This window comes from Ostrea edulis, chromosome 7 (genome assembly GCF_947568905.1).
Source record: "Ostrea edulis chromosome 7, xbOstEdul1.1, whole genome shotgun sequence".
NCBI lineage: Eukaryota > Metazoa > Mollusca > Bivalvia > Ostreida > Ostreidae > Ostrea > Ostrea edulis.
Genome location: NC_079170.1, coordinates 85,126,336 through 85,152,125, shown reverse-complemented (window position 1 = coordinate 85,152,125; position 25,790 = coordinate 85,126,336). Strand labels below are relative to the sequence as shown.

Here is a 25,790-nt window from a genome sequence, read left to right as displayed (position 1 = left end):
GACGAATATCTAAACAATTCATTATACATAACGAATTTCTAATCTTTTCTCCATGGTTTTTCAAAATAAACACTTTTAATTGCAGACGAAAATTTATTTGCTTCCCTTCAGTGGGTAGGTACATGTATTTATTGTGCTTATGTTATGCGCAGGCAGGGGAATGCCAGGCACATCCATACGTAGACATCATGCAGGAATTATTCTGATACCAACAATTGACATCAGCTGGGGATCGAATCACGCAAGATCCTCCGGTTGGTTGCGGACATTGACTTCCGCCAAAGCTACATTCTACAATCTGTAGAAGAAAAGGACAGGGATATAATTCTACATTCTACAATCTGTAGAAGAAAAGGACAGGGATATAATTCTACATTCTACAATCTGTAGAAGAAAAGGACAGGGATATAATTCAAAGTTTAACAGTGAAATTGAATTTCATCTTAATTTCAGGATATCCTTATGTAAGAATTTTCTTATAAAGTTAAAGCATAACTTTGAGAAATGAATTAAGTTTTTGAAGATATATACGGAAACCTTAAGCCGCGATAATTTTATGAGGTGCGTTAGTATTTATTGAAAAATATGCCGGTGTTAAGCGTTGTAGTCTACATTTACTTATTTTTTAAAAATTGAAATAAATCTTTTATGTCAACGTTCTACGTTTTCTTCTGTTGGAATTCACAGACGTCATAATATATTTACTATACTCATACGTCATAATAGATTTACTGTACTTATACGTTACAATAGATTTAGTCTATCCATACGTCACAATAGATTTACTGTACTCATACGTCCTAAAGGATCGACTGTATTCACCGTGATATAAAACCCGACATGTTTTATGAATATATATGCAACCATCAGTCAGGAAATAACTTGCCTTGCAGCTGCAACTGTTCTTATAGATACCACGATCCAATGCAGTCCTTTGGTATTGAGAGAGAGAAGATGTTCTAGTATTCCACGAACACAGGTCTGTATTCCATTTTTGTCCATTAATGGAACCTGAAAAAATAAAATAAAACCATTAATTAAAGCAGAGAAGTACAATCTAAAATCCATTTCATGAATTTCTGCTTTAATTGCTTTAGATCTAAAACTTCATTGTTATTTGGGATTTCAAACATTTCGGTTGAGCATCACTGAAGAGACATTATTTGTCGAAATGCGCATCTGGTGCATCAAAATTGGTACCGTATAAGTTTTACATTATAAACCCTGGGTCGAGGCCTCAGCTGGTGGATTGTTAGTCCCCGAGGGTCTCTACAGCTCAGTAGCTAAGTACTTCGTTACTAGCTTGAAAATACGGATGTATATTTAACTGCTGTGATAAAATTAAGAAATTCATTTCAAAATTAAGGATTATCTCCATCACGCATAGCTCTTATCCTTAAACAAATTTGACTCCACTTTATTTTGAACACTGTTTTCCCTATAATATCTCTAACACTTCATTGTTATTTCGGATTTCAAAAATTTCGGTTGAGCATCACTGAAGATATAGTATTTGTCGAAATGCGCATCTGGTGCATCAAAATTGGTACCGTATAAGTTTACATAATAGACATTGTCATGGGAAAAATTAAACAAAATAAACGATAAAAACATTTCCAAGGTTTAAAGAAGAACCTCTGTTTACCAGATATGATGTATTCCTTTTCTAAATTGAAGTTGGAACCACAACTAGCAGAAGAAGATCTGGTGTAGATATTCTGTGTTGTAGAATATCGTCGTCTGTCATCCTGGAAAATATCAACAAAGTACTGATACTTCGGAAACCTCAAAATGATCCGAGACAAAATAAGATCCATGCGGTGAATGCTTCAATACATGGGAAAATATAATCTCAAGGGGGGGGGGGGGGCTTTTGAATGACATACAGTATTATGAAAACATATGTAACTATTGTTTATAAAAGAAACTTAACATATTTTAAGACACAGACACATTTTCAGAGGTTCATGCATCAAAATAAACATTACAGATACATTATAAGTACATGTATTTTAGAGAAACATATCACAGTTTGCACACCACAAAAGACGCAGCTGGGCTAATGTAGACACCACACGCTAGTTGGTAAATGTAATAAATAATTTAGATTAGAACATATACATTACGATTTGCACACCACTAAGGAACAAAAACCAGTATACTAATTAAGTTCAATACATTTTGATGTGGTTGGTCGAATTCTTAAATTCTCATCATATTTTCAATGAAAGGTGAGGATAACGAACAGTGATCAATCTCATAACCTCTACAAGGAATACAAAATAGCCAGGTTGGTAAACACGGACTCCTTGATATATTGGGAATGCTAGAATGTTAAAACATCTTACGAAGAAACAATTAAAATGTTCTTAATCAAAATGCGTTTTTTCATCACATAACAGGCAATTGGTTACACGTATATCGGTATAACATTTCTGGAATCTTAATATGAAATACATACCTTGAAATCCCTCAGAATCGTTACAGTATACACGACATTTCTTCCTCTGTTGATCGTTCTTCGACGAAGGACTTTCGCTTGAACCACTGTACGAAAAATATCAGATAAATAAGATGAATTACCACTGAAATTAAATATAACTGTGTTAGTGATGACTTGGTTTTTGTAAATTAAAAATCACAAGCGAGCAATAGGAAGATATTGCATGATTTCGCGTTACGGTTTTGATAATTTCTCATTTAACATATTCCGGAATTTTAAAACAACGACACAATTAAAGTCAAGGGGAAGACAATGAAGTATGTAACGCGATCAAAGGTGTGGGGACAATTTAGTGATTAATAGAACTGAAGATGAAAGTAACATACCAAACTGCGAGTTACAGAATTGTGTTTGTGGGTGTTGAGACTGACATCTACAGGCTTCCGAATAAGCCAAGAACGCAACAAGAGCTACACATAAAATCACTAGGTTTGTCATGGCACACTGTTAGAATAAAGACGATATGTATTTCCGCTACAAAACTCCGATATATATAGTCCTCAACCGAATTTTGCTCTAATAGAGTGACGTTAAGTTCGAAATTATTTGCATTATTGACAAAAGATCAGCTATGTTAACAGGAATTTGACGTTGATGTCAATTGCAATGTTAAAGAATTCTAATTGTTGAACAAGGAATTACAATTAATCAAAGTTCACTCCACTACTTGATTTACAGGTGTATAATTGATCTAGGTTATGATTACGATCACTATATATGCATTGTGGAGCCCCAGTACGTAAATTGTTTATTCCAATCAATACCAATGAAGAGTCCCACCTATAAAATATCTAAATACTGATTATGTAATGTTATCCCGTGATACAATCACATTATGATTTGAAGTTTGTTTTGAGAACCAACACAATTCACAAACAAATTCCCCAAATCTGAAGTTAGATATTATGTTTGAGTTTCAGAAAATGTGAATCATATGGATTTGTAAATTTATAAGTTCGAAGCATTGAATAATGTTAATGGTCTTTCTTGTAGAAGACAAAGTTATAAAATAATAAACAAACATAACAGTTGGTTTTGGGAAATTTTTAGTGTTAGTTGAGCTCATAGGTAAAGCGTTCGCTTCGTGCCTGGGATATCGTGAGTTCAAAGCCCGCTTGTGCAATGTCCGCGTCAAACTTAAAACGTAAACAGGTTGCGATTGCTTCTTCACCAAACACCTGACATTTAGAATTGAAAATCACAGGTCTTTCGGATATGACAGTAGATATCAAGCGGCAGGCATTGACATTTAAAAGAACCCTCATTGCTAAAGTCGTAAGCGCTATATATATGTCTGAATTTGTGGTACTTCACCTACAACTTGTAACATTTCAATATGAGAGAAAAATTCTCCTCGAGACCAAAACCAAACAAAAAACCAAACACCTATTGAAAAAACAAAAATGGAACATTTATTCAATAACATCAGATAACAACAACAAAGCAATCATAAAGTTTGTTAATTTGCATATTCATTACTGTTGACCTTGAAATGCTTTCCCTCTGCACGAAGTGCTTTCACCTGTAGTTGGAGGAAACGCTTCTAACGCGCATCGTTATTTTTCTCGAGCAAATGAAATGCAATATATTCTTATTATCCATAAAGTTTCCTATTTCAGGAAAATTCGTAATGACACACACACTCGACGTCACTGTAGGGACCAATATGGTAACAATGCGTTGTCGTAGATGAGGCTTGGGTTTCTCTTTTGAAGTTGGAAACATGCCCACTGTATCTGCGTTTCGCAATTGAACCAAATTGCAAATATGATTGTTTTATGTTTTGGATAGATATTTGTTTATGAATTAAAATGTTGTCGATGGTGGTAAATAGTAATTTGATTCCATGTGTCGGCAAGAAAATACGATATCAAGATGAACATTTTAGACAAAAATCTGAAATTCGATTCATCGCAGAACTGGATATACCAGAGGTGGGATCAGGTGCCTAGGAGGAGTAAGCATCCGCTGTTGGCTGATCACATTCGCCGTGGGTCATATGGCTTGATCCAGTAAACGGGTAATCCGTAGTCAAAATCAGTGAATCAAATGCTTAATGTCATCAATGAAATACAGTTTGTGATGCCCAGCATGTTTGTTAGTTAATATTTAACGCTAATATCAGATGGAAGAAGGCACTGTTTTGAACTGTATGTCCATGGGACCATTTTAGGCATTAATTGAGTTTTATGCTTTGCTTAACTTCATTCAGCATAGATGTAGGAAAAACACCATAGTACATACGTCAAACTTCGAACATAGATATCACAAAACAATGACGAATTATTCTAAACCTTCAACAGGTAACAGAGACATTGCAGTACAACTGCTTAGAGAATATCCGTAAGTGATGTTGCGAATGAATATTGAATTCAAAGACTTTTTTCAGAAATATAATGGAGATGAGTCATGTGTTGATATATCCAAAACGAAGGAGTTCGTCACCGGAGATTCAGTTTGAGATTTAGAATCCGATTACGTTATTTATTGATTGTATTATGTATAAAGCAGAGTTAGCAGAATAAGAGAAATATATACGTCTCAAAACCCCCGTGTCCCTAAACTACCAGTCTAGTAGGTTATGTTTAATAAATCCTGGATCCGCCACTCCTGAATTAAAGGAAACAATCCTGGAAAACAAAAAAATGTTTCACCTTCATTCATGTCTGAATACAGACTAGTAACACGGCAACTTATCTTTTATAGGATGAATAGGAGAAGAAAGAAGCACAGCACAGTGGTGTTAAGGTGTTCCAAGTAAAGTAACAAGTAATAACAGCATGTTCAAATTATTCAAGCATCGTATATTTTTGCTAAAACTCGTTTCTCAATACATAAAAAGACATCGTATCAACTGGGGAAATTCCTCGCTTGATTATTACGTCATCATACAAGTAACGTAGAGCTATTTTTATCCGTTAGACTCTCAGTTGTTTATCACCTCGGCATAGGTGAAATATGCACTCAAATCATTTACAGTAAAGTTTGGGCTTGATATGTTGACATTGATGGAATGAATTTAAAAAGTGATTCGACTAGTTCAATATTCTTTCATTTGATATATCCCTGTGAGCTCGAAATAAAGGACACCACAGAGTCGTCCACTTCTGCTTCATACTTAGATATTTTATTGAAAGTAGACATTAACGGCAAACTAACAACTCAACTGTATGACAAACGGGATGATTTCAGCTTCTCCATCGTCAACTTCCCACATTTATGTAGCAATATTCCATTATCACCTGCATATGGTGTTTATATATCTCAACTGATTCGATATGCAAGAGCTTGTTCTTGGTATAGTCAGCTTTTAAATCGAGGTAAGCTACTGACAAACAAGTTGATGGTACAGGGATTTCAACAGTCTCGATTGAAGTCAGCATTTCGCAAATTCTATGGTCGTTATAACGATCTAGTTCGTCAATACAACCTCGCATTGAGTCAAATGCTGTTTGACGTGTTTCAAACCGATTGTTAAGCCGTTCTTGGCACACTGATTTTGACTGCGGATAACTCCGTTTACCTGATCAGGATATGGGGCTCACGGCGGGTGTGACTGGTCAACAGGGGATGCTTACTCCTCCTAGGCACCTGATCCCACCTCTGGTGTGTCCAGGGGTCCGTGTTTGCCCAACTATCTATTTTGTATTGCTTGTAGGAGTTATGAGATTGATCACTGTTCGTTATCTTCACCTTGCATATATAGAAATTTCCATAAACTCGACTCAAATGTTGGGAATTTCTCGCATTCGCTGCCAAAGTTTATCTTAACAAGGCAAAAAATCCTACCATCCGCATCAAAATCCTAAATCTGGAACTAGCTACTTTTAGGAATATGCCTTAAATCCCCCCCACCCGAATATTTTCATCTTTCACCTGTGCCAAGTTGGTATGTACACACGTTGGTTTTCTTTATCCTAAATGACTATGCACATCAAGGTCAAAATGTAATATAAAGATTAGTGCACACTATATATATCATCAAAGAAAACTAAAGATATCCATCTGACAAATAAATTTCAACATATATATCTTGAACACTGGATACCGGTAGTAAATAGCGAAACAATAAGACATTTTCCCCGCGATAAAACTATGGACCTGTACGTCGTGATGTACTTTGATATTTCGACGTCAGATAGTGTGCACTGGGGTACATTTTGTGACTATTGTTTGAACTTTACGTAGGGCACGATAACCCTACTGTCTGTTTTAATTGAACTTCAGTAACATCTAAAATCAATGCGAACACATAGGGTCCTTTTATATTAGAGACTAAATTGCATTCCTTTACAATTTTAAAAATATTTCGACAATCTAAATTTTGAATACCGAATCATGATTTCAAATACAGTTTTGGGGGACACCATTTCTGAAACGTCATATCATACATTCTCTGTATATGTATTAAGAATAAAACATACATATAGTAATGTGCATTATATAGATATAGAGATATACTATTACATGTATTGGATATGAATGTATATGATATGATTTTGAAAAGTATGGTATCCAGTAAAATTTTGAAATAAAGAATGCTATTTTTAATCACGATGATTGTGACGGCGGATGCAAGATGGTCCCGTATTGTGGTAGTCAATACCCCAGAGAAAAGGCTTATCGAACACTCCAGCTTTTATGATGGTTCATCATAAATGAGTGAAACATGGTGCATTGATTGTTTTTGCTTTCTTTGGTTTAACTTTCAAAAGGAAGCTGTGGATTAATTGTTATGAACGTGCGTAAATTGTCCGATAACTTGATTAGCACAGCAAATAAATAATCACATTTTGTAATTCCTTGAAATTAGTTTGTTATTACTGAGAGGAGATAAATGAAATGAAATCTCATTTATATGCTTACCATCTATAATAATGCTTTTTTTTTTATCCCAACAGCCAAAGCATTGTTTGATGATAACTATCAGCCATCAGGTGAAGTATATAGATACTTGAGAAATTTTGACGAGGACCTTTTTATGTTTCATCGTTTCAAACATTAAGCGTACGAGGTGCAAATGTTACGTAATATCCATTAGTTCGAGGGCGGGGGGGGGGGGGGGGGGGGGTCGAAGAATCAGATATAAGATTTTTTAAAAATCTATTTATTTTCATCATCAATGATTGAGATATTCAATAGTTTACTTCATCATAAATAGTTTACGCCAAAACGTAGCTCTATACAAGGAGTGTGTACATAATAATAATATATTCTCTTCAGCGTCCATTGTACAAAGTAAAGGTAAATCAACAAAATCTAAAGACAAATAGATTAATATTTTAAATACTTATCATACATAAAGAATTTTCAGTGTTCTTGGTAAGGCTTTTCAAAATAAATAGTTCAAACAGCACACGGAAGATTCTTTACTTCCCATTAGTGTTGAAGTAGGTATCCGTTGTGTTCACGCTTTGTGCAGGCGGGGGATAGCCAGCTACATCCATACGTAGAGCGACTGCATGAATTATTCTGATACCAACATTTGACGTCAGATCTGGATCGAATCACACACGCCCCTCTGTTTACTTGTGGACATTGAATTCCGCCAAAATTACAGTCTATAATCTGTGGAAGAAGAGGATCTAGAGACATTGTAAAGTTTTACAATGGAATTGAACTTCAGTTTGATTTCAGAATATCCCTTTTTAAGATTATCTTTAAAATGTTATAACATGATGTTGAGAAATAAATATTTTTTTGAAAACATACAAGGAATGCATTGCGAGGCTTTAAACCGGACTATTTTCGTGAAGAGAATATATTTTCTTGAAAAGCATGCCGGTGTAAATTGTTATACTCTCATTTCATTCTACTTTTACTTCTGTTGGATTTTACAACTGTTAAGATAGATGTACTTTATTTTTGGATATATACAACGACACCACATTCATGGGGAAATAACTATCATTACAATTGGTCGATATATACAAGACAAATATTGGAAATACTAATAAATATTTAGTTGCAACAGTAAAACATCCTTGATTGTTGAATTGTTTAAGCTGTAAATCATCTCTCTAAGTAGTATCCAATCCATTTATTTAAAACCTGATATGTTTTATAAATAATTATGCAATTATTAGTCAGAAAATAGCTTGCCTTGCAGCTGCAATTGTTCTTATAGATACCAAGATTTAAAGCGTTTTTTTGGTATTTGGTGAGAAAAGATGTCTTGGTATTCCAGGAACACAGGCCTGTATTCCATCTATGTCCATTAATGGAACCTGAAACAAAATAACTGAAACTTTAAGCTGAGCATGAAATATCATTCTAAAATCAAATTCATAATTTTGCTTTGTTATTGTTTATCACAATGATTTGTTTTTCGTGACAGCAATGGAAGGGTAATAATACATTGTGATAGATAAATCATTTGAAAGATTTAAACCAGGAATTCAGTTTACCAGATATGATGTATTCTTTTTTTAATTCGAAGTAGGAGCCACAACTAGCACTGGTGTAGATTTTTTGTTTTCTAGAATATCGTCCTCCATTATCCTGTAACATATTAACAATATGCATATGTTTGGTGACCCTCAATTTGATCTTAGGTATAAAATTAGATAAGATTAGATAAAGCTTTATTTCTTCTAAACATGGGAACACAAGCTCTGCAGAGTAATTCACCGAAATATATTATCAATGAAAATAATATAACTATTAGTTATAAAACAAACCAGGTATATTAAGACACAACAGTTTAAGATGTCTGTGTATATAAAAAATCACAGATTTATTGAAGGACAGACACATCGCATGTTTCTAAACTTTTTGATTTTTTTCAGCAAAATTAATTCATTTCATGCAAAAAAATACTTTACATGTGTTTTAAATGAAACAGTTTGCGTAGTTTTCGAGTTTTAAAGCGATGGAATTCATATCTTGCGATATGCATATTTTCTTCGAAATTTTACGCGCCATTATCTGTGACGTCATATGCGACCTCGATCAAAAAGGTTTGCAAACAGTTGTTGGGCATTTCATAAACAGATTAGATTTAAATGGCCAAAAAAACCAATTATCACATTAATGGTTTGTTAATAACTCTGCATTAGGGTGTTTTGTGCCGTTTAATGTGTACTTAGTTGTCAATAGAAAGGATTTAGATAGTGTTTTCTTCAATTTTTGGAGGAAGGTATAAAAGGAAAGGACGTGGATATATTTTTTCGGCACAATGACTTTGCCATAAAAACACCAGTAGCATTTGTCCCTTTATATTTTCAAAAAAGCATTTGGATAAAGACGTAGATAACTGCGAAAATATAGTTCTATCGAAGATACACACTGTTACACGTGGACCTACAGCATTATCCGTTCAATTCACACTTGCACCAGCTGACCTTTACCTTGTAACAACATATAGGCATACCTTGTGCTCTCGGTTTCTACCAACTAGTAGAAATAAACAAAATTAAAGTATTGAAAATAATTGAACTTTCAATTATAAATAATGAAATATTGTATTTTCGTAACTTTGAATTGAACTATAATCCGTTAAGTTGTTTTTCAATGAACGCGTACATTGTACGTAACAACAATACGTGCAGTACGCCGTGCTCCCACTTCCTAACAACGTGTAGATGGAAGAAAAGATGATGAATAAATTTTTTTGATTAAAACAAAATGTTGTGATTTGCAGTATAAAGTTGATCATTTTTCTTTTCGAAATGCACCAGTGACAGTTTATATAAGGCCCTGTTGTCAATGATACATCGTAATATAATTATATGTTCCAAAATGAGAATTCCATTGTTTATTAATAGAAATCAACAACGCTAATTACAGATGTTAAAAGGAATAACATTATAACAAATAGTGTTTAGACAGTGACCCCATGTAAATATTATTTACTCGTAATCGCAAATCGTTTCATACTCGCTTTCCTCGCTACATTATGGTATTTACATCACTATTTGTATAAACTGGTGGCTAAAACACGCAAGGTTCGGGGAATTTGTCAACATTGATATAAAAGTTATCCAGGGTAAATAAAGTAGGCCCCCCAAAACCCGTGTGTTCAAAAATATCTTAAGAATTTCGCAACAGGTTGATCAACGAAGGTCGCATATGACGTCACTGTATCACGTGACTACCTAACTTATTGACTAGGCTTTTTGAAATCGGGGCTTAGATTTAAGTCCGTATTGTGGTTAAATATCCCAGTATTTCGGCGAACGAACAATTAGAATTAATATTTATAAGCATAAGGAAGACCCAATGCATACAACTTTGTAATACTTTGAAAACATGAAATGTGTCCTTTAATAAGTACATTTAGCCTGACAAAACATAATATCAGTTTGCATACGACACAAAACACAGTTTGAATAAAGGAGGTATCACATACCAGCTGGTGAATATAAACACCAAAAACAAACAAAAACAAATATAATAATTTGATTCAATAAGTTATCTAGTTTAACAATATTGCAATTGAATAAGTCAATTACTGAATTCCAGTCATATTTTAAATATACTACATACACTAAAATTCAAATACATCTTATGAAGAAGTAATTTACGTTTCGTAATTTTTATCAGTGTTTCTTCTGTTATTAAACAAAATACGTGTTTTCATCATATAACAGGCAAATCATCCACACCGGTACAGTATTTATGAAAACTTAAATTACGAAAATTTTACCTTGAAATCCTTCAGTACCCTCACTGTATATACAACGTTTTGCCCTCTGTTGATCGTTTTTCGACGAAGAATTTTCGCTTGAACCACTGGTCGAAAAAAGTCAAATAAAGTAAATTACAACTGAGTTCAAATATTACTGTGTAATGGATGGCTCGGTTTTGTAAAATTTATTACTAGAGTATTTATGGAAAATCACAAGTGAGCAATGACAGGATTCTGCATGATTTCGCGTTACGGTTTTAGTAAATGCAACATTTACCACGATTTTAAACCAACGTCATAATTAAACCCAAGGGAACGAAAATGAAGCGTACAGCGAATCAACTGTGTGAGAACAATTTAGTAATTAATAGAACTGAAAATGAAAGTAACATACCAAAGTGGGAGTTACAGAATTTTGTTTGTGGATGTTCGGGCAGACATGAACAGGCTTCAGAATAAGCCAAGTACGCAACAAACACTACACAGAAAATCACCAGGTTTGTCATAGTATGCTCTTCAAAATGTACACGAGATGTATTTCCTACACAGAACTGCTGTGTATATATATATACTTTCGGAATTTGCTCTAACAGATTGCCTTTAATTTGGAAATGATTTGCATTATTGACAACCGGTCAGATGTTAACAGGAATTTGACGTTGATGTCAATTGCACTGTTAGAAATCATAATCGTTGAACAAGGAGTTACAATTAATCATAGTGCATCCCGCTTAATAATTTGCATGTGTACAAGAGGTGAATATAACAAACAGTGATCAATCCCATAACTCCCAGAGGGACTACAAAATGGAGAGTTGGGCAAACACAGACCCCTAGATACAATATACTAGAGGTGGGATCATACAGAATATAAAGTTCGGTAAATATGTACTCCTGGATATACCAGAGGTGTATAATCAATCTAGGTTATAATTACTATCACACCATATACAGTGACCTGTGTGGAGCCCCAGTACGGCAATTGTTTATTCCCATTAATTCCAGTTAAGAGTTTTATGTATATTTATGCAAATACTGTTTATGTCATACTAGTGTATGATAGTAACACATGCAATTTGATGCTTGTTTTAATTACTCACAAAATCCACCGGCAAAATCCCCAAAACCTTATATAAATATGTATATATATATGAATTTCAGAAAATATGAATCTTATCAAATTGTGATTTTATAAATTGGATGCACTGAATAATGGTTATGGTTTTTCTTGTATATGACAAAGTTAACAAGTATTAAACGAACATAACGCTTGGTTTTAAGATTGTTTTTGGTGTTTGTTGCGCTCAATGATAGAGCGTTGGTTTTGTAACCGGGAGGCTGTACGTTCGAGTCCTAATCATGTCATGGCAAAATCATTAATGGCAAATCATTAATTACTAACATTAACGGCAAACTGACAACTCAACTGTATGACAAACGGGATGATTTCAGCTTCTCCATCGTCAACTTCCCACATTTATGTAGCAATATTCCATTATCACCTGCATATGGTGTTTATATATCTCAACTGATTCGATATGCAAGAGCTTGTTCTGGGTATAGTCAGTTTTTAAATCGAGGTAAGCTACTGACAAACAAGTTGATGGTACAGGGATTTCAACAGTCTCGATTGAAGTCAGCATTTCGCAAATTCTATGGTCGTTATAACGATCTAGTTCGTCAATACAACCTCGCATTGGATCAAATGCTGTCTGATGTGTTTCATACCGATTGTTAAGCCGTTCTTGGAACACTTATTTGACTGCGGATAACTCCGTTTACCTGATCAGGATATGGGGCTCACGGCGGGTGTGACCGGTCAACAGGGGATGCTTGCTCCTCCTAGGCACCTGGTCCCACCTCTGATGTGTCCAGGGGTCCGTGTTTGCCCAACTATCTATTTTGTATTGCTTGTAGGAGTTATGAGATTGATCACTGTTCGTTATCTTCACCTTGCATGTTGCAGACATGTTGCATTGGGTTTAAAGACTGCTATTGAACATCAAATAAGAACTCTAGTCGGTTTGTTCTCGGTGGAATCTTATTATCGGTAAGGGGTGTAAGGATCAAGTTCTTTGTTGGAATATGGTTTGTTTTTCGCTGTCAAATGCATTCAGATAATTCCTTTATTGCCCTTTTTAATTTTTATTTAGTTTTAAAATGTTTTAAGGATTGTTTGATCAATTGACAACTCATTTTCTAAGTCCCGCTGAGATTCTATTACTCATATTGCGACGCCACCAGCTTTACTTGAGTACCACACATTTAGAACTATGCTCAGGGCCGTAGCAGTGATGATTCTTTAACATGTCAACGCCTGTCACAGCATGGGACCTCCGGTTGTAATGTCATATTCGAAAGAACCATGATTGTCAATTCTAAATACCGAGCAGTTGGCGAAGAAGCAATAACTACTTATGCTAACTTTTTAGGTTTGACACGACCATGACACGACCGGGATTGCAGTTACGACCTGGCGTTTACGAAGCGAACTCTCTGCTACTGATCGTATTGGAAGGGAGGAGAGCCAGGCTATCTATGATGAACAAGAGATGATGCCAATATATCCTTGTTTTTACAGTTTTTTGCTATCTATACTTTCTCATGTTTTGTATACTAGTATGCGTAGTCTATCGTTATTTGCTAAACAAATATCATTTTCATTTACAAGATGTTATGATATGCTTGCTTAAATTTCTCCTATGAAATGAAGTGGCTCGTATTATAAATGGAATATACTTTTTGAAATTCAGAATGTTTGGTAGTTAATATTTACCCTGAACATCATATGCAAGAAGGTATTTGTTTGAACAGTAAATTCATAGAGCCACGTTAAGCATTAATAGAATCTAATGCGTTGCTTAACTTCATTGAGTTAAGAAGTAGGAACGCACTATAGCAGATACATCAAACATCGAATATGAAGATTCACGGAACGCTGGCAAATTATTCTAAACCATCAACAGATAACAGTGATATTGCAGAGCAACTGCTTAGGGAATATCCATAAATAAGGTTGCGAATGAAAATAAAATTAAAGATACTTCCAGAAATATAACAGAGATGGGATTGATATAGCCATAATATGAGGGAGCGCTTCATCTGTTGTCCAGGGCTACTTTTTACAAAAGAACTAAGACAAAAATCTTCGTTTGCAAAATATTTCATTCTTTAATTTGATTAAATTGTGATTTAAAATTAATTAGGTTGGCAAGGTTTTAGAATAATGAAATATTGTTTGTTTTAGTCGTAAGTTCTTTTGTAAAACAGGGCCCAGTGCCGGATTTAAAGCTCCACTGTTAATTATCTATTTTATTACATGTATGTATAAATTATAGCTAGAATAACCCCAAATATGTAGTATAACGCCCTAAAATGCTGGAAATCCCAGACTCCTAAACAATTAAACCCCTTCTAACAAATCCTGGATCCGTCACTGTTGAGTTGAAAGGAAACAAACCTGGAAAATCTAGGTGCTTCACCGCCATTCGTGTCAAAATACAGAGGTGTAGTGTACATTCCTTTCTTATATGTGATGAATAAGATAAGAAAGAAACACTGTTGTAAGTTAGCTTCAGTAACATAATAAAACAATAATGATACATGTTTAATTTGCATCAAAGACTTAATTATTAACCTTTAGAATGTTTGAAATATTTCGACAATTAATTTTATTATTTTTTAATATCGAAATATGAATATGACGATAATATATACATGAACATCATTCAAAATACAATTGTAAAGTTCAAATATAATTTGTGTTCCACCAACCCTAAAACATCATACACCACATCCTCTCTATATGTATACTAGCGGAAAAAAGAAGCGGTGCATTATAAACTTTAGTATAATTTTTCTATATTTATAAAATCTAAACAAACGATAGAGGCGATGGGTTTGAACAATATCAGATAGTACCCGACTCAGATGCATGGTTAGTGAACACGTGTTATTTATTGAAGTGTTTGTACGCACGAGTTTTACTGGCCAATACTGTTTGGAGTAAGATGGGTAAAAGTTTTGTTTGGACACTATTTGTTAAGGAAAGCAATTTAGTATTGACAAAATATACCCTTCTGTCATGGAACGACTCAGCGAAAACCAACATAATCGTGCTGTTGCGGTGTTTCAAGCTGGAATGGCATAAAGTATCGTAGCAGGACACTTTGGAGTTCATCGGAACACCATCTAGTTATTATGGAGATGTTTCCAACAATCTGGTAACACTCGGGATCAACTACGTTCCGGGCGTCCTCGTGTGACGTCACGTCGACGGGACAACCATATTAAACTTGTGCACCTGAAAAATCGTTTCCAGACAGCAAATTTGACTGCTCGTAGCATTCCTGGACTTCGTCTGCGCGAGGACAACATCAGACCAAGCCGTCCAGCAGGACGCTTGTGTTGTGCAACGTCGACAATTCGGTGGATGTAGTGTTATGGTGTGTGGTGGAATAACAGCACGTGGAGGGACCCCTCTACAAATTGTCAATGGAAATATCACCAGCGTACGCTATCGAGACGAAATTATTCAGCGTCATGTGATACCCTTCATAAGGAGACAGCAAAACCACATCACTCTGCAGCAAGACAAAGCAAGGTCACTTGATACACGTGTTGTCAGGGACTTTTTTGTTCAACAGAATGTCGATGTCTTGCCTTGGCCAGCTGTTTCCCTCGATTTTCGTCGATCGAGCACGTCTGGGGTAAAATGGAACGACGTCTACACCGTGTACCAAATCAGTCAGTGACATTGGCTGATTTAGGCCAGGCTTTAACCAACATCTGGAACAACATCCCTCAAGCATTTCCGAACACTTTAGTGGCATCAATGAGGCGTCAAGCATACGTGAATGCAAATGGTGGTCACATGCGTTATTAACTTTGTTAATTCAAGTTCGAATACCAGTGTCTTTCGAGTGTGCTGAAATAAATATTATTCGACGTTAACATTAATGGATTATGAAATGATGTAACGAATACATTTGTTAACAGTATTACAAAAATAGAATTTCTTCATTGTTATTTTTTAAATTTATTTTTTCATATACTATATAATGAAGAGTTTCTTTTTTCCGCTAGTATACAAAGGTCAAAACGTACATACATTCATGTGTATTCTACAGATATAGAGAATCACTAATATATGCACTGGACATGAATAACGTATATACTCGCCTATAAGTCGGATTTCTGGGAGTCAATTTTTTGTCCAAAACTCTTATGTCTGATTTATAGGCGTGTCCTAAGAAGATAGGCTAATGTAGTGTTTCCAAACAACTCCGACGATTATCATTGACTACCATACAAACGCTTATTGTTCACAAATATCTAGACATATCGTATTGTTTATGCATTTTAAAATTATGTATAAAGTACAAGTATTTACATATTTTCATATTTTATATAGTTAAGTGTATATCATTGATTTTGAAAATTATTTACATACCGGTAACTAATTCTTTTATTTAATTTACTAATCTATCGTTTACCGGTGAAATTGAATTGCGAACCCAATTTAAGATTGAAATATATTTCATAAAAGATTGAATATTGTTATCAGATAATTTAGATTATCATTCTTGACTCTTAACAACTCAATTGATGAGATTGATCACTGTTCGTTATCTTCACTTTTCATGATACAATGAATTATACCAGAATCCCACAATAACAGTTTTCACGAGGCCCGTGTCACGGTGTCAGGTACTGATGATTAGGAGACCATAATTGCTTACGTAAACAAGTGATCATTGCCAATAATAAATCAAGTGTTGCGTTTAAACCCAAAACAGATATCGCTTGGATATTGAGCACCTCATAATTATTATTAATTTCTCAAAATATTTTTTGAAACTTAGGTAAAACATTAGAGCATTGACTTGAAATGTCAACCGATTCTGACAAAAATTTGTACCGACTTACAAACGGGTCAATGTCAAATTCCTACAAAGTAACCTTAAAAATACAACCGACTTATAGGAGGAACAACTTATAGGCGAATATATACGGTATATATGGTATAATTGTGAGAAGTATTGGTACATGTATCCAGTGAAATTTTGAAATAAAGAATGTTGCGTTTTATCGGAATGGCTGTAAAAGCCGATGCACGAGAGATATGCACTGTGACAGTCAATACTCCACGGAAATAATTATAGAACAATCCTGGTCTTTCATAAAAAATGCGTGACACGTGATGCATTAATTCTTCTTGGTTACTTTTGTATAAAGTGGAGAAGGAAGCCTTACATGTATAATTGTGAAAAAGTAAATTTTCCGATTACATGAATAGCACAGCAACGGCGAGCTACAGTGTTTTCCATACAAATAATAATCTAAGAAAACTCAGAAGCAATATCTTAAAAGCATTAAAATCAATACATTCATCTTCATCTCTTAAAAAGCGACAAGGGGTGTACACAAAATCAAATGGTTTAAATGAAGTACACCACGTCATACGATGACGTTTCATTGGCTGCTATTATTCACTTGGCACCAAAATCATCTAGCGGAAAATGTGCCCTTGGAATTTTTCAGTGATTCGTTCATAACGTGATGTGAAATTAAACATCCATTAATGTTATCGTTGTCCTATCCCCGTGAAAGGCGAAGATAATGTACAGTGATCAAACTCATAATTTCTATAAGCAATACACAATATCTGGTTGGGCAAACAGGGACCCCTAGCCAAAATAGAGGTGGGATCAGGTGCCTAGGAAGAGTAATTCGATCGGTCGCACCTGCCGTGAGTCCTATACCTTGATCAGGTAAACTGAGTTATCCGTACTCAAATCAGTGTGTCAAGAGCGGTCTAACAATCAGTATGAAACACCGTTCTGTTCTGTCGTCAATTTTAGAAAACTGTATCGGTCCGTGCAGTTTCTCCATTGTTTCACTTGAAACATTTAAATCATTGTTTATTTAATAAACTAGGAACATTTCGACATCAGTGTTAAACGATATTGTGTAGAGAATCATCTTATTCTCATACTAATATGGTCTCCTTTTATCATTTGTACAAGGCTTGTCGCAAACGTCCGTGAACTGGGCTTTTAGCTTTACAAGAACCAATATAATCCCCTAAAATGTGCCAAATACGACTAATTATACTATTGTTGTTAATTTCTCAAAAAATCAACTTTGAACTTCATTAAGTTTCTTTGTTGTTGAGAAAATCAATTTGCATGTACGTTTTGCCTCCGAACGTGAATACGTCTTTGTTTTTCGTCGTTTTCTAAAAACCGGGTTACCCAACATGCACATACCCTTTGTATTCCTAAATCATCCGATAAAATGTGATGAACAGATGATTTATTGATCGCTAAAAAATTCTTCAATCTCGTGTATGGTCGGAAATCTGATTTCCTAAATAGTGTCAACTAGTTATTTTACAGTTTTTTCGCCGGCTTCCTTAGGCCAACCTCTCTCTTCTGGAGTACCTTCCACACACCTTTCATAAAATAACTTGTGCTATTTGAACACCAGGGAAAGAGAAACATTTCTGTATGATTCTGTAAATTCTAACTTCTTGTGAGTCTCCGTTAGAGTCAAGCCGAGTCAAGTGCAAAAGAAGCTCTGACGCTGACGTCGTCATTTCGCTGGAAATTTGCACCTCCTAACTATCGCATGATGTCATAATTTACATAAATATTAGAATTGTCTGTGTATATAAAAGGATATCTAAAGAAAACTCCTACAAAGATATACTAACAGACATGAAATAAACAATGTTTTTGTTTCTGCAATTGTACTCCCGTTTCAATTAGTTTAATTAGCTATTTCATTTATTGCGCCGCTTTATGCTTCTTTATAATGGAAAGCCTAAACTATTCCTATTTAATGTCAATTCATATTGAAACTTTCTACATCTTTTTATTGATAACTGTTTTCTCCTCATGTTGTAAAATTTAATTTTTCAATGACGTTAGAAAACTAAGAAACGCCGTATGTCCATTACGGACAACCCTCGTATGTCTACCTCCGAGGTCATTTTGTTGACATACTTTGTTTCCCTTCGCAGTGGGTAATGCCGTGTTATAGTGTGAACCCGTAGTCATACCTACCTAGTGTATGTGACATACAACCATATACTTACCTGAGGATGGGGAGTTTGAATGGATTCTATTCATTTCAATAATCGCATTAGCTTAGACTTCCTAGAATTAGTGTAAAACAACTTGCAAAATAATCATAGTTTGTAATTTCTTAATAATTTCTGTTATTACTCACATATCATTAAGGAATTTCAATTAAATGCTGACAGATGCGCTGTCCTAGAGGTTAGAGCGTTCGCCCCGCATTCGGAAGGGTGGTGTTCGAACCCCGGCCGCAACAGACCCTAGTCGTTAAAACAGGTAGTGACAATTCCTTGGCCAAACGCTCGACATCAGGCGTGAATGTCACGGGTCTAGGAGATGACCTTGAAAACTGATGTCCCGTGTCACAATAGGTGTGGCACGCTAATGAACCCTCACTGCTCAATGACCGTAAGCGCTGAGCATAAGCCTAAATTTGAAGCCCCTCACCGGTCTTGGTGACGTATCCATATGAGTGAAAAATTCTCGAGCGAAACGTTAAGCAAGATGCAATCAATCAATCAATCACCATTTATGATGATGATATTGCTTTCCTACAGTCATGACATTGTTTCGTGATAAATATATGACAATGTTTTATCTGTCATATGTAAAGTCTAGAAATAATTTAGAAATCTTGATGTAGAGTTGTTGCGATTAAATGCGTTGCAAAACTTGAGCGTGTGAAGTGCAAAATTAGGATACATCGATACATTTGGAAGAATCGGATATGGGCGTTGGTTTTTTATAAATATGTTTGTTTCCATAATCAAAAATGAGATATCCAGTAGTTTATATCATCATAAATTATTTTACGACAAAAAGTAACTCGATACAAGGAGTGTATATATAATAACCATATCATATCATCAGCGTCCATTGTACAAACTAAAGTGAAATCAAACAAAGATAAATAGCTCAATATCTACAATATCTATTATACATAACGGATTTCTAGACATTCCTTGAAGGTTTTTTGAATTAGTTCAAATTGCAGACGAATGTTCTTCGCTCCCCTTCACTGTTGAAGTATGTGTCTAGTTTGTGCAGGTTAAGCGCATGCAGGGGAATGCCAGGCACATCCATATGGAGAGAGGTTGCAAGAATTATTCTGATACCAACAGTTCACGTCAGATCTGGATGGAATCACGCACGACACTCCCGTTGCTTGTGGACATTGACTTCCGCCAAAACCACATTCTACAATCTGTAGAAGAAGAACACATGGAAATATTTCACAATTTAACAGTGACATTATACTTCAACATAATTCCAGAATATCCTTACGTAAGAAATTCTTAATAAAGTTAAATCTTAATGTTGAAAAATTAATCAGATTTTTAGAAATTATGTAAAGAACAAACAGCGACACTTTATGCCGGAATATTTTCATGAAACGCCTTAATATTTCTTGAAAAGTATATCGATGTAAAACGTTGCAGCTCACATTAATTTGGGGAGGGGGGGGAGGTGAAATGTATCCTTTACATTCACATTCTACGTTTACTTCTGTTTGATTCCACAGCAGTAAGCATAGATGTTCTGTACTCATACGTTGGTACTATAAATATTATCTAGTGGTGATGTTGAAACATTTATCGAAATAGTATCAATTCCCTCGATTCAAAACCTGACTATCAGTCAGAAAATAACTTGCCTTGCAGTTGCAACTATTCTTATAGATATCAAGATCCAAAGCAATTCTTTGGTATTGGGTGAGAAAAGATGTCCTTGTATTCCAGGAACAAAGGCCTGTATTCCATTTTTGTCCATTAATAGAACCTGAAAACATGAAAGGTGAATAACGAACAGTGATCAATCTCATAACTCCTACAAGCAATACAAAACAGATAGTTGGACAATCACGGACCCTTGGATATACCAGAGGTGGGATCGGGTGCCTAGGAGGAGTAAGCATTCCCTGTCGACCGGTCACACCCGCCGTGAATCCTATATCCTGACCAGGTAAACGGAGTTATCCGTAGTCAAAATCAGTGTGTCAAGAACGCTCTAACAATCGGTATGAAACACGTCAGACGGCATTTGACCCAATGATAGGTTGTATTGACAAACTAGATCGTTATAACGACCATAGAATTTGCGAAATGCTGACTTCAATCTATGTGATAAATATAACATTTGAAAGGTTTAAGCATGAAATTCAATTTACCAGATATGATGTATTCTTTTTGTAATTCGAAATATGATCCACAACTAGCAGATGAAGTGCTGGTATATATTTTCTGTGTATTGGAATAGCGTGTTCCGTCACCCTGAAACGTAGAAACAAATTGCATACATTTGTTGAACCTCAAAGTAATCAAAATTTCAAAAGATTTACAATCTCCGCAGAGCACGCATTGTCAGTAAAAGTCTAATGTTAGATAAAAACAAAGTTCACGTATATTAAGAGATATAAACAATATTTTCAGATGTTAATGTATTAAAAGAGAGAAGACAAATATATTAATAATGATATGTATTTGGGAGAAACAATGCATCTTAGTTTACACACTACATGATATGCCTAAAGCAGACACCACCCACACGTTAGTGCTTAAAATAATTTGAACTGACACAACCCCCCCCCCAAAAAAAAACATGGATTAAACCCCATAGTGAAACAAATCAATTATTTATGATACAATTCAAGAAATTATCAGTTTAAGAAAATTAGATATCATTAAATTAATTATCAAGTTTTAGTCACATTTTCAATACACTAAAAGTAAAATTCAAATACAGCTTCTCAAGAAATAATTAGAATTTTGTTTGATTCTTAACGTAATTTTCAGGTGTTTTTCCTCTGTTGTTGATTACAAAACATTTGTATCTGTTTGCATTATGTAACTGATATTTCATTTACAAAACTACGGGCGCAACATGTCTGAAAACTTGAATTATCATCAAATGTTAATGATGAAAATTTTACCTTGAAATCCTTCAGAATCCTCACACTATAAACAACTTCTCGTCCTCGGTTAACAGTTTCCCGACGAATGACTTTAGCTTTAACCACTGGTGGAAGAAATTGAAACAAACGTTAGATATTAAAGATGTGTGGATTGCATCTGAAATCAAATATCAGTGTGTGATGGATGACTTGGCTTTGTAAAAGTTAGTTCTACAATAATTATCGAAAATCACAAGGGAGTTATGGCAAACTACTACATTACTCTGCTTTAACAATTAGAAATTTGCCGACATTTTTAAACAACCGAACAACAAGCTAAAGGTGCAGGAAACAAAGTGGCAAGTGCATATAAAAGGACTTATCATAATATTGCTTCAAACGTTCCCACGAGGACTGGTAGGAATAGCCGGTGTTAATGATTATTAGAACTGAAAATGAAAGTAACATACCGAACTGCGAGTTACAGAATTGGGTTTGTGGGTGTTGAGACAGACATGTACAGGCTTCAGAATAAGTCAGAAATGCGACAAAAGCTACACAGAAAATCACCAGGTTTGTCATGGTTTGTTGTAACAATAGACACGATATGTGTGCTCCGCATAAAACTCCAATATATATACTGCCCAAACCGGATTTGTCCTTTTTAAAAAAAAAATGCTTTAATTTCGAAATGATTTGCACATTAACAAAAGATCAGATGTTAACAGGAATATGACGTAGTTGTTGATTGCACTATTCAAAAGAGAAACTGGAATCGTTGATTACATAGGATGGGAATGAACATGAACATTTTTGCTATTCCATACATCTCTTGTCAAACCGCTCCCACTTAACAGGGATTTACAATTAACCATACGTTATCTAGCTATTTGATTTGCACGTGAATGATTAATTTAGGTTAAAATTAATGTTTCCATGAGCAGGGCCCCGTGTGGAGCCCCTTAACGTCAAATGATAATGCAAATTTATTAATGGGCAGAACCCCACCCATAGAAATGTGGAAATACGGTTTAAGTTACACCAGTCTATGACAGTAAAACATTATCATTTGAGGCTCATGTTAATTACCCACGAAATCAACAAGCTTCCTAGCATACGACGATTTGTTTTATTTAGAGTTTCAGAAAATGTGAATTTACAAGTGAATTGTAAAGATACATCAACTGGTAAATGGCAAAGTTTACATGTTCTAAATTTTAAAGTAATATCAAAACTGCTTTCAAAATTTCTTTTTTGTGTTAGTTGGTATTATATTTTGAAATAACTTACCTTTGAGAAAAAAGTAAGTTGTTTATTTAATTCATCTTTCCATAGGATCATGTATGGCAAGAAAAATGAACTCTACGCACACAAACAACAGCAAACCAAAAGCATTAACAAAAGGTTAGAATATACAATACAAACACAACCCCGACAGAGCAAATTAATGATGATGTAGACGATAACATTGGTCATGCTGACGGAGAAAGAATTACAAAATTACATTCGGGTTTAGTCGATTGCGAAAATAAATCTCATGACATAGGCCCCATCATGAATGAAAGATAAATTAACGGTGTTGTATGCGAACGTTTGTTGACGAATTTTAATATTCTAACTTTGGAATGATAGTGAATTTAATATAACCATGGGTGGATATTTGTGGCAAAGCCTTCATATATAATATACATTAATACATGCTGAACTTATTTTTAGAAATCAGTCAAAATTTATGGCGTGATATAAAATGTTTCAGATACTTAAAGGCCGAGGTTTTCAAACGGTCGGTTTTTCCAGGTAAGTGAAGTGTGGGACAGAACTAATTCAAGGCAGATGTGAAGCCCTGGGGGAACCTTGCTACCTTGTGTATAGCGTCCTGAACATATGGGATGTTACCTGCATTACCTGTTCGTTTTCGTAAGACTTATAAATTCAGGATTGTCATTTTTATTGCGCAGGTTTATCTAAATGTTGACAATTAATCTAATGAATCAAACATGTAAAAGATTGATAAATTTATTTTGTATAAATGAGGACATGAGGTATTGAAAACTAAGGAAGAATATTCTTTATTACAATCATAGTCACTGTATAAGTTTTCTTGTATCCATTTGACAGCCATCGTCGGATCCCATCATGATGAGTAAAATACTATTTCAGCCATGGGTATCCAACGATATGGGACTGCCAAACATACAGTTTTCGAAGAGAGTTTCTGGCTATGCACTCATCATCGTCCCACGCCTCACCATGACTCAACACATTCCAAAACTGCTTATCAACTTTTTTTTTCTGTTTCAATTATTTTTTTCTCTGAACGGTAGACTAGAATTATCTTTCCACCCTAAGTTGTCTGTGTGATTCGTCCATGCCGCATGACTTACACAAACAGACATGGCGTTCGGATCTTCTAACAGTTTTTCAATAACTGGTCCAGACGAAGAATTCGTTTTTCCTCTGGATTCCAATTTCAACCATCATACGCAAAAATAGCCCTAATATTGTTTAATTTCTCTTCCCATAAGTTGACATTTATATGTACTTTTGTCGACATGTTTCGAGGGAAAATTACACCTATACATTTTCAACTGAGTGTGAACAAGATTTCAATGACGTATTTACACACAATTACTTTTCTTTATAAACATTGATTATATGAAATTACACGGGGATTCCAATAAGAGTCGGTATTTTATGTTTAGCATAAAACCAATGTCCGTGTACACTATGCTCTAACAATATTTGACATATTTTCTTTATATAGGAAAACATTTTGTAGGTAGGGAAACAGAAGGGAATCTTCATGAAAGTGGAATGACATGCTTCAGTTATCTCTCCTTTTTCCTATCATACTTCTAGAACAATTCATCCAGTCTCTACATTAAAAAAGCTGCGGGAGAGAATAATGCAGTTACTTGAAATAGTATTGTCTATTATCTTAATAGAAAAACTTAACTGCATTTCATACTTGTGTCTTCTAGCAGTGGTTAAAGGTTGGTATTACAACATAGGAAGGTGGTTCATTGCACTGGATGTCTATTTATTGTTTGGTTTAAGGATTTTACATCAATCTCGAAAAAAAAAATACAATATTTCAAGATTTTAGAAAAGGCGAAGATAACAATGATCGATTTCATAGATATGCATTTTTATGGAATGATAAAAAGGTATTTTTGCGAATAAGATTTTAAAACCAAACTTTACTTTGATTTGATGCATGATATGAATATTTAAAACAAATCTACCTAGTACACTCACGTACATGTTCGAACATTCTGAATAAAATATATTTAGGAAAATTACAACGGCTTTATGCTAATATTTTTTTTTTAAATCTACGACTAAAATCTTCAAGAAGCAAGTCAGTGGGAGAAAAATATAGCAGAAAAGCATATTTTAAAAAGAAATTGAAAATTAAATTTCAAAATATCATAAATATTTCTATTTCTCAAGATTTGAACCAAATCAGAGAAGAAGAAAACAAAAAACCAAAAAATAACCGACCCCTATCAAAATCGATAGAAATAAGTAAAATAATGATATCCTTGCTAATCTAATGCACTTTTCATTAAGAAATTAGTTTTCTCTACCAATTCATCTAATCTTTAAATGTTTCGAGTTTGAAAAAAAAATCGCAATCTTTCTAGATTTTTGCTATTTCATTTCAATTTCTTTTCGAAAGAC

General features: G+C 34.6%; 3 protein-coding genes across 3 annotated transcripts; all 3 read right to left on the bottom strand.

Annotated features, from left to right (window-relative positions):
* Nucleotides 1–3,191, bottom strand: LOC125655904 (metalloproteinase inhibitor 3-like). The gene is made up of 5 exons (XM_048886437.2): nucleotides 2,830–3,191; nucleotides 2,462–2,547; nucleotides 1,646–1,748; nucleotides 887–1,011; nucleotides 1–298 (listed from the first exon to the last, which is right to left on the bottom strand). The coding sequence occupies exons 1-5, from the start codon at nucleotides 2,939–2,941 to the stop codon at nucleotides 143–145; spliced, it is 582 nt and encodes a 193-aa protein (XP_048742394.2). The 5' UTR covers nucleotides 2,942–3,191; the 3' UTR covers nucleotides 1–142.
* A 1,883-nt stretch (nucleotides 3,192–5,074) lies between these two features.
* LOC130048812 (metalloproteinase inhibitor 3-like) lies at nucleotides 5,075–11,638 on the bottom strand. Its single transcript, XM_056145880.1, has 6 exons — nucleotides 11,527–11,638; nucleotides 11,151–11,236; nucleotides 10,854–10,856; nucleotides 8,911–9,004; nucleotides 8,606–8,730; nucleotides 5,075–5,113 (listed from the first exon to the last, which is right to left on the bottom strand). The coding sequence occupies exons 1-6, from the start codon at nucleotides 11,636–11,638 to the stop codon at nucleotides 5,075–5,077; spliced, it is 459 nt and encodes a 152-aa protein (XP_056001855.1).
* An 8,410-nt stretch (nucleotides 11,639–20,048) lies between these two features.
* Nucleotides 20,049–23,588, bottom strand: LOC125655903 (metalloproteinase inhibitor 3-like). Its single transcript, XM_048886436.2, has 5 exons — nucleotides 22,577–23,588; nucleotides 22,146–22,231; nucleotides 21,384–21,486; nucleotides 20,871–20,995; nucleotides 20,049–20,420 (listed from the first exon to the last, which is right to left on the bottom strand). The coding sequence occupies exons 1-5, from the start codon at nucleotides 22,686–22,688 to the stop codon at nucleotides 20,265–20,267; spliced, it is 582 nt and encodes a 193-aa protein (XP_048742393.2). The 5' UTR covers nucleotides 22,689–23,588; the 3' UTR covers nucleotides 20,049–20,264.
* Between the last annotated feature and the right edge of the window lie 2,202 nt (nucleotides 23,589–25,790).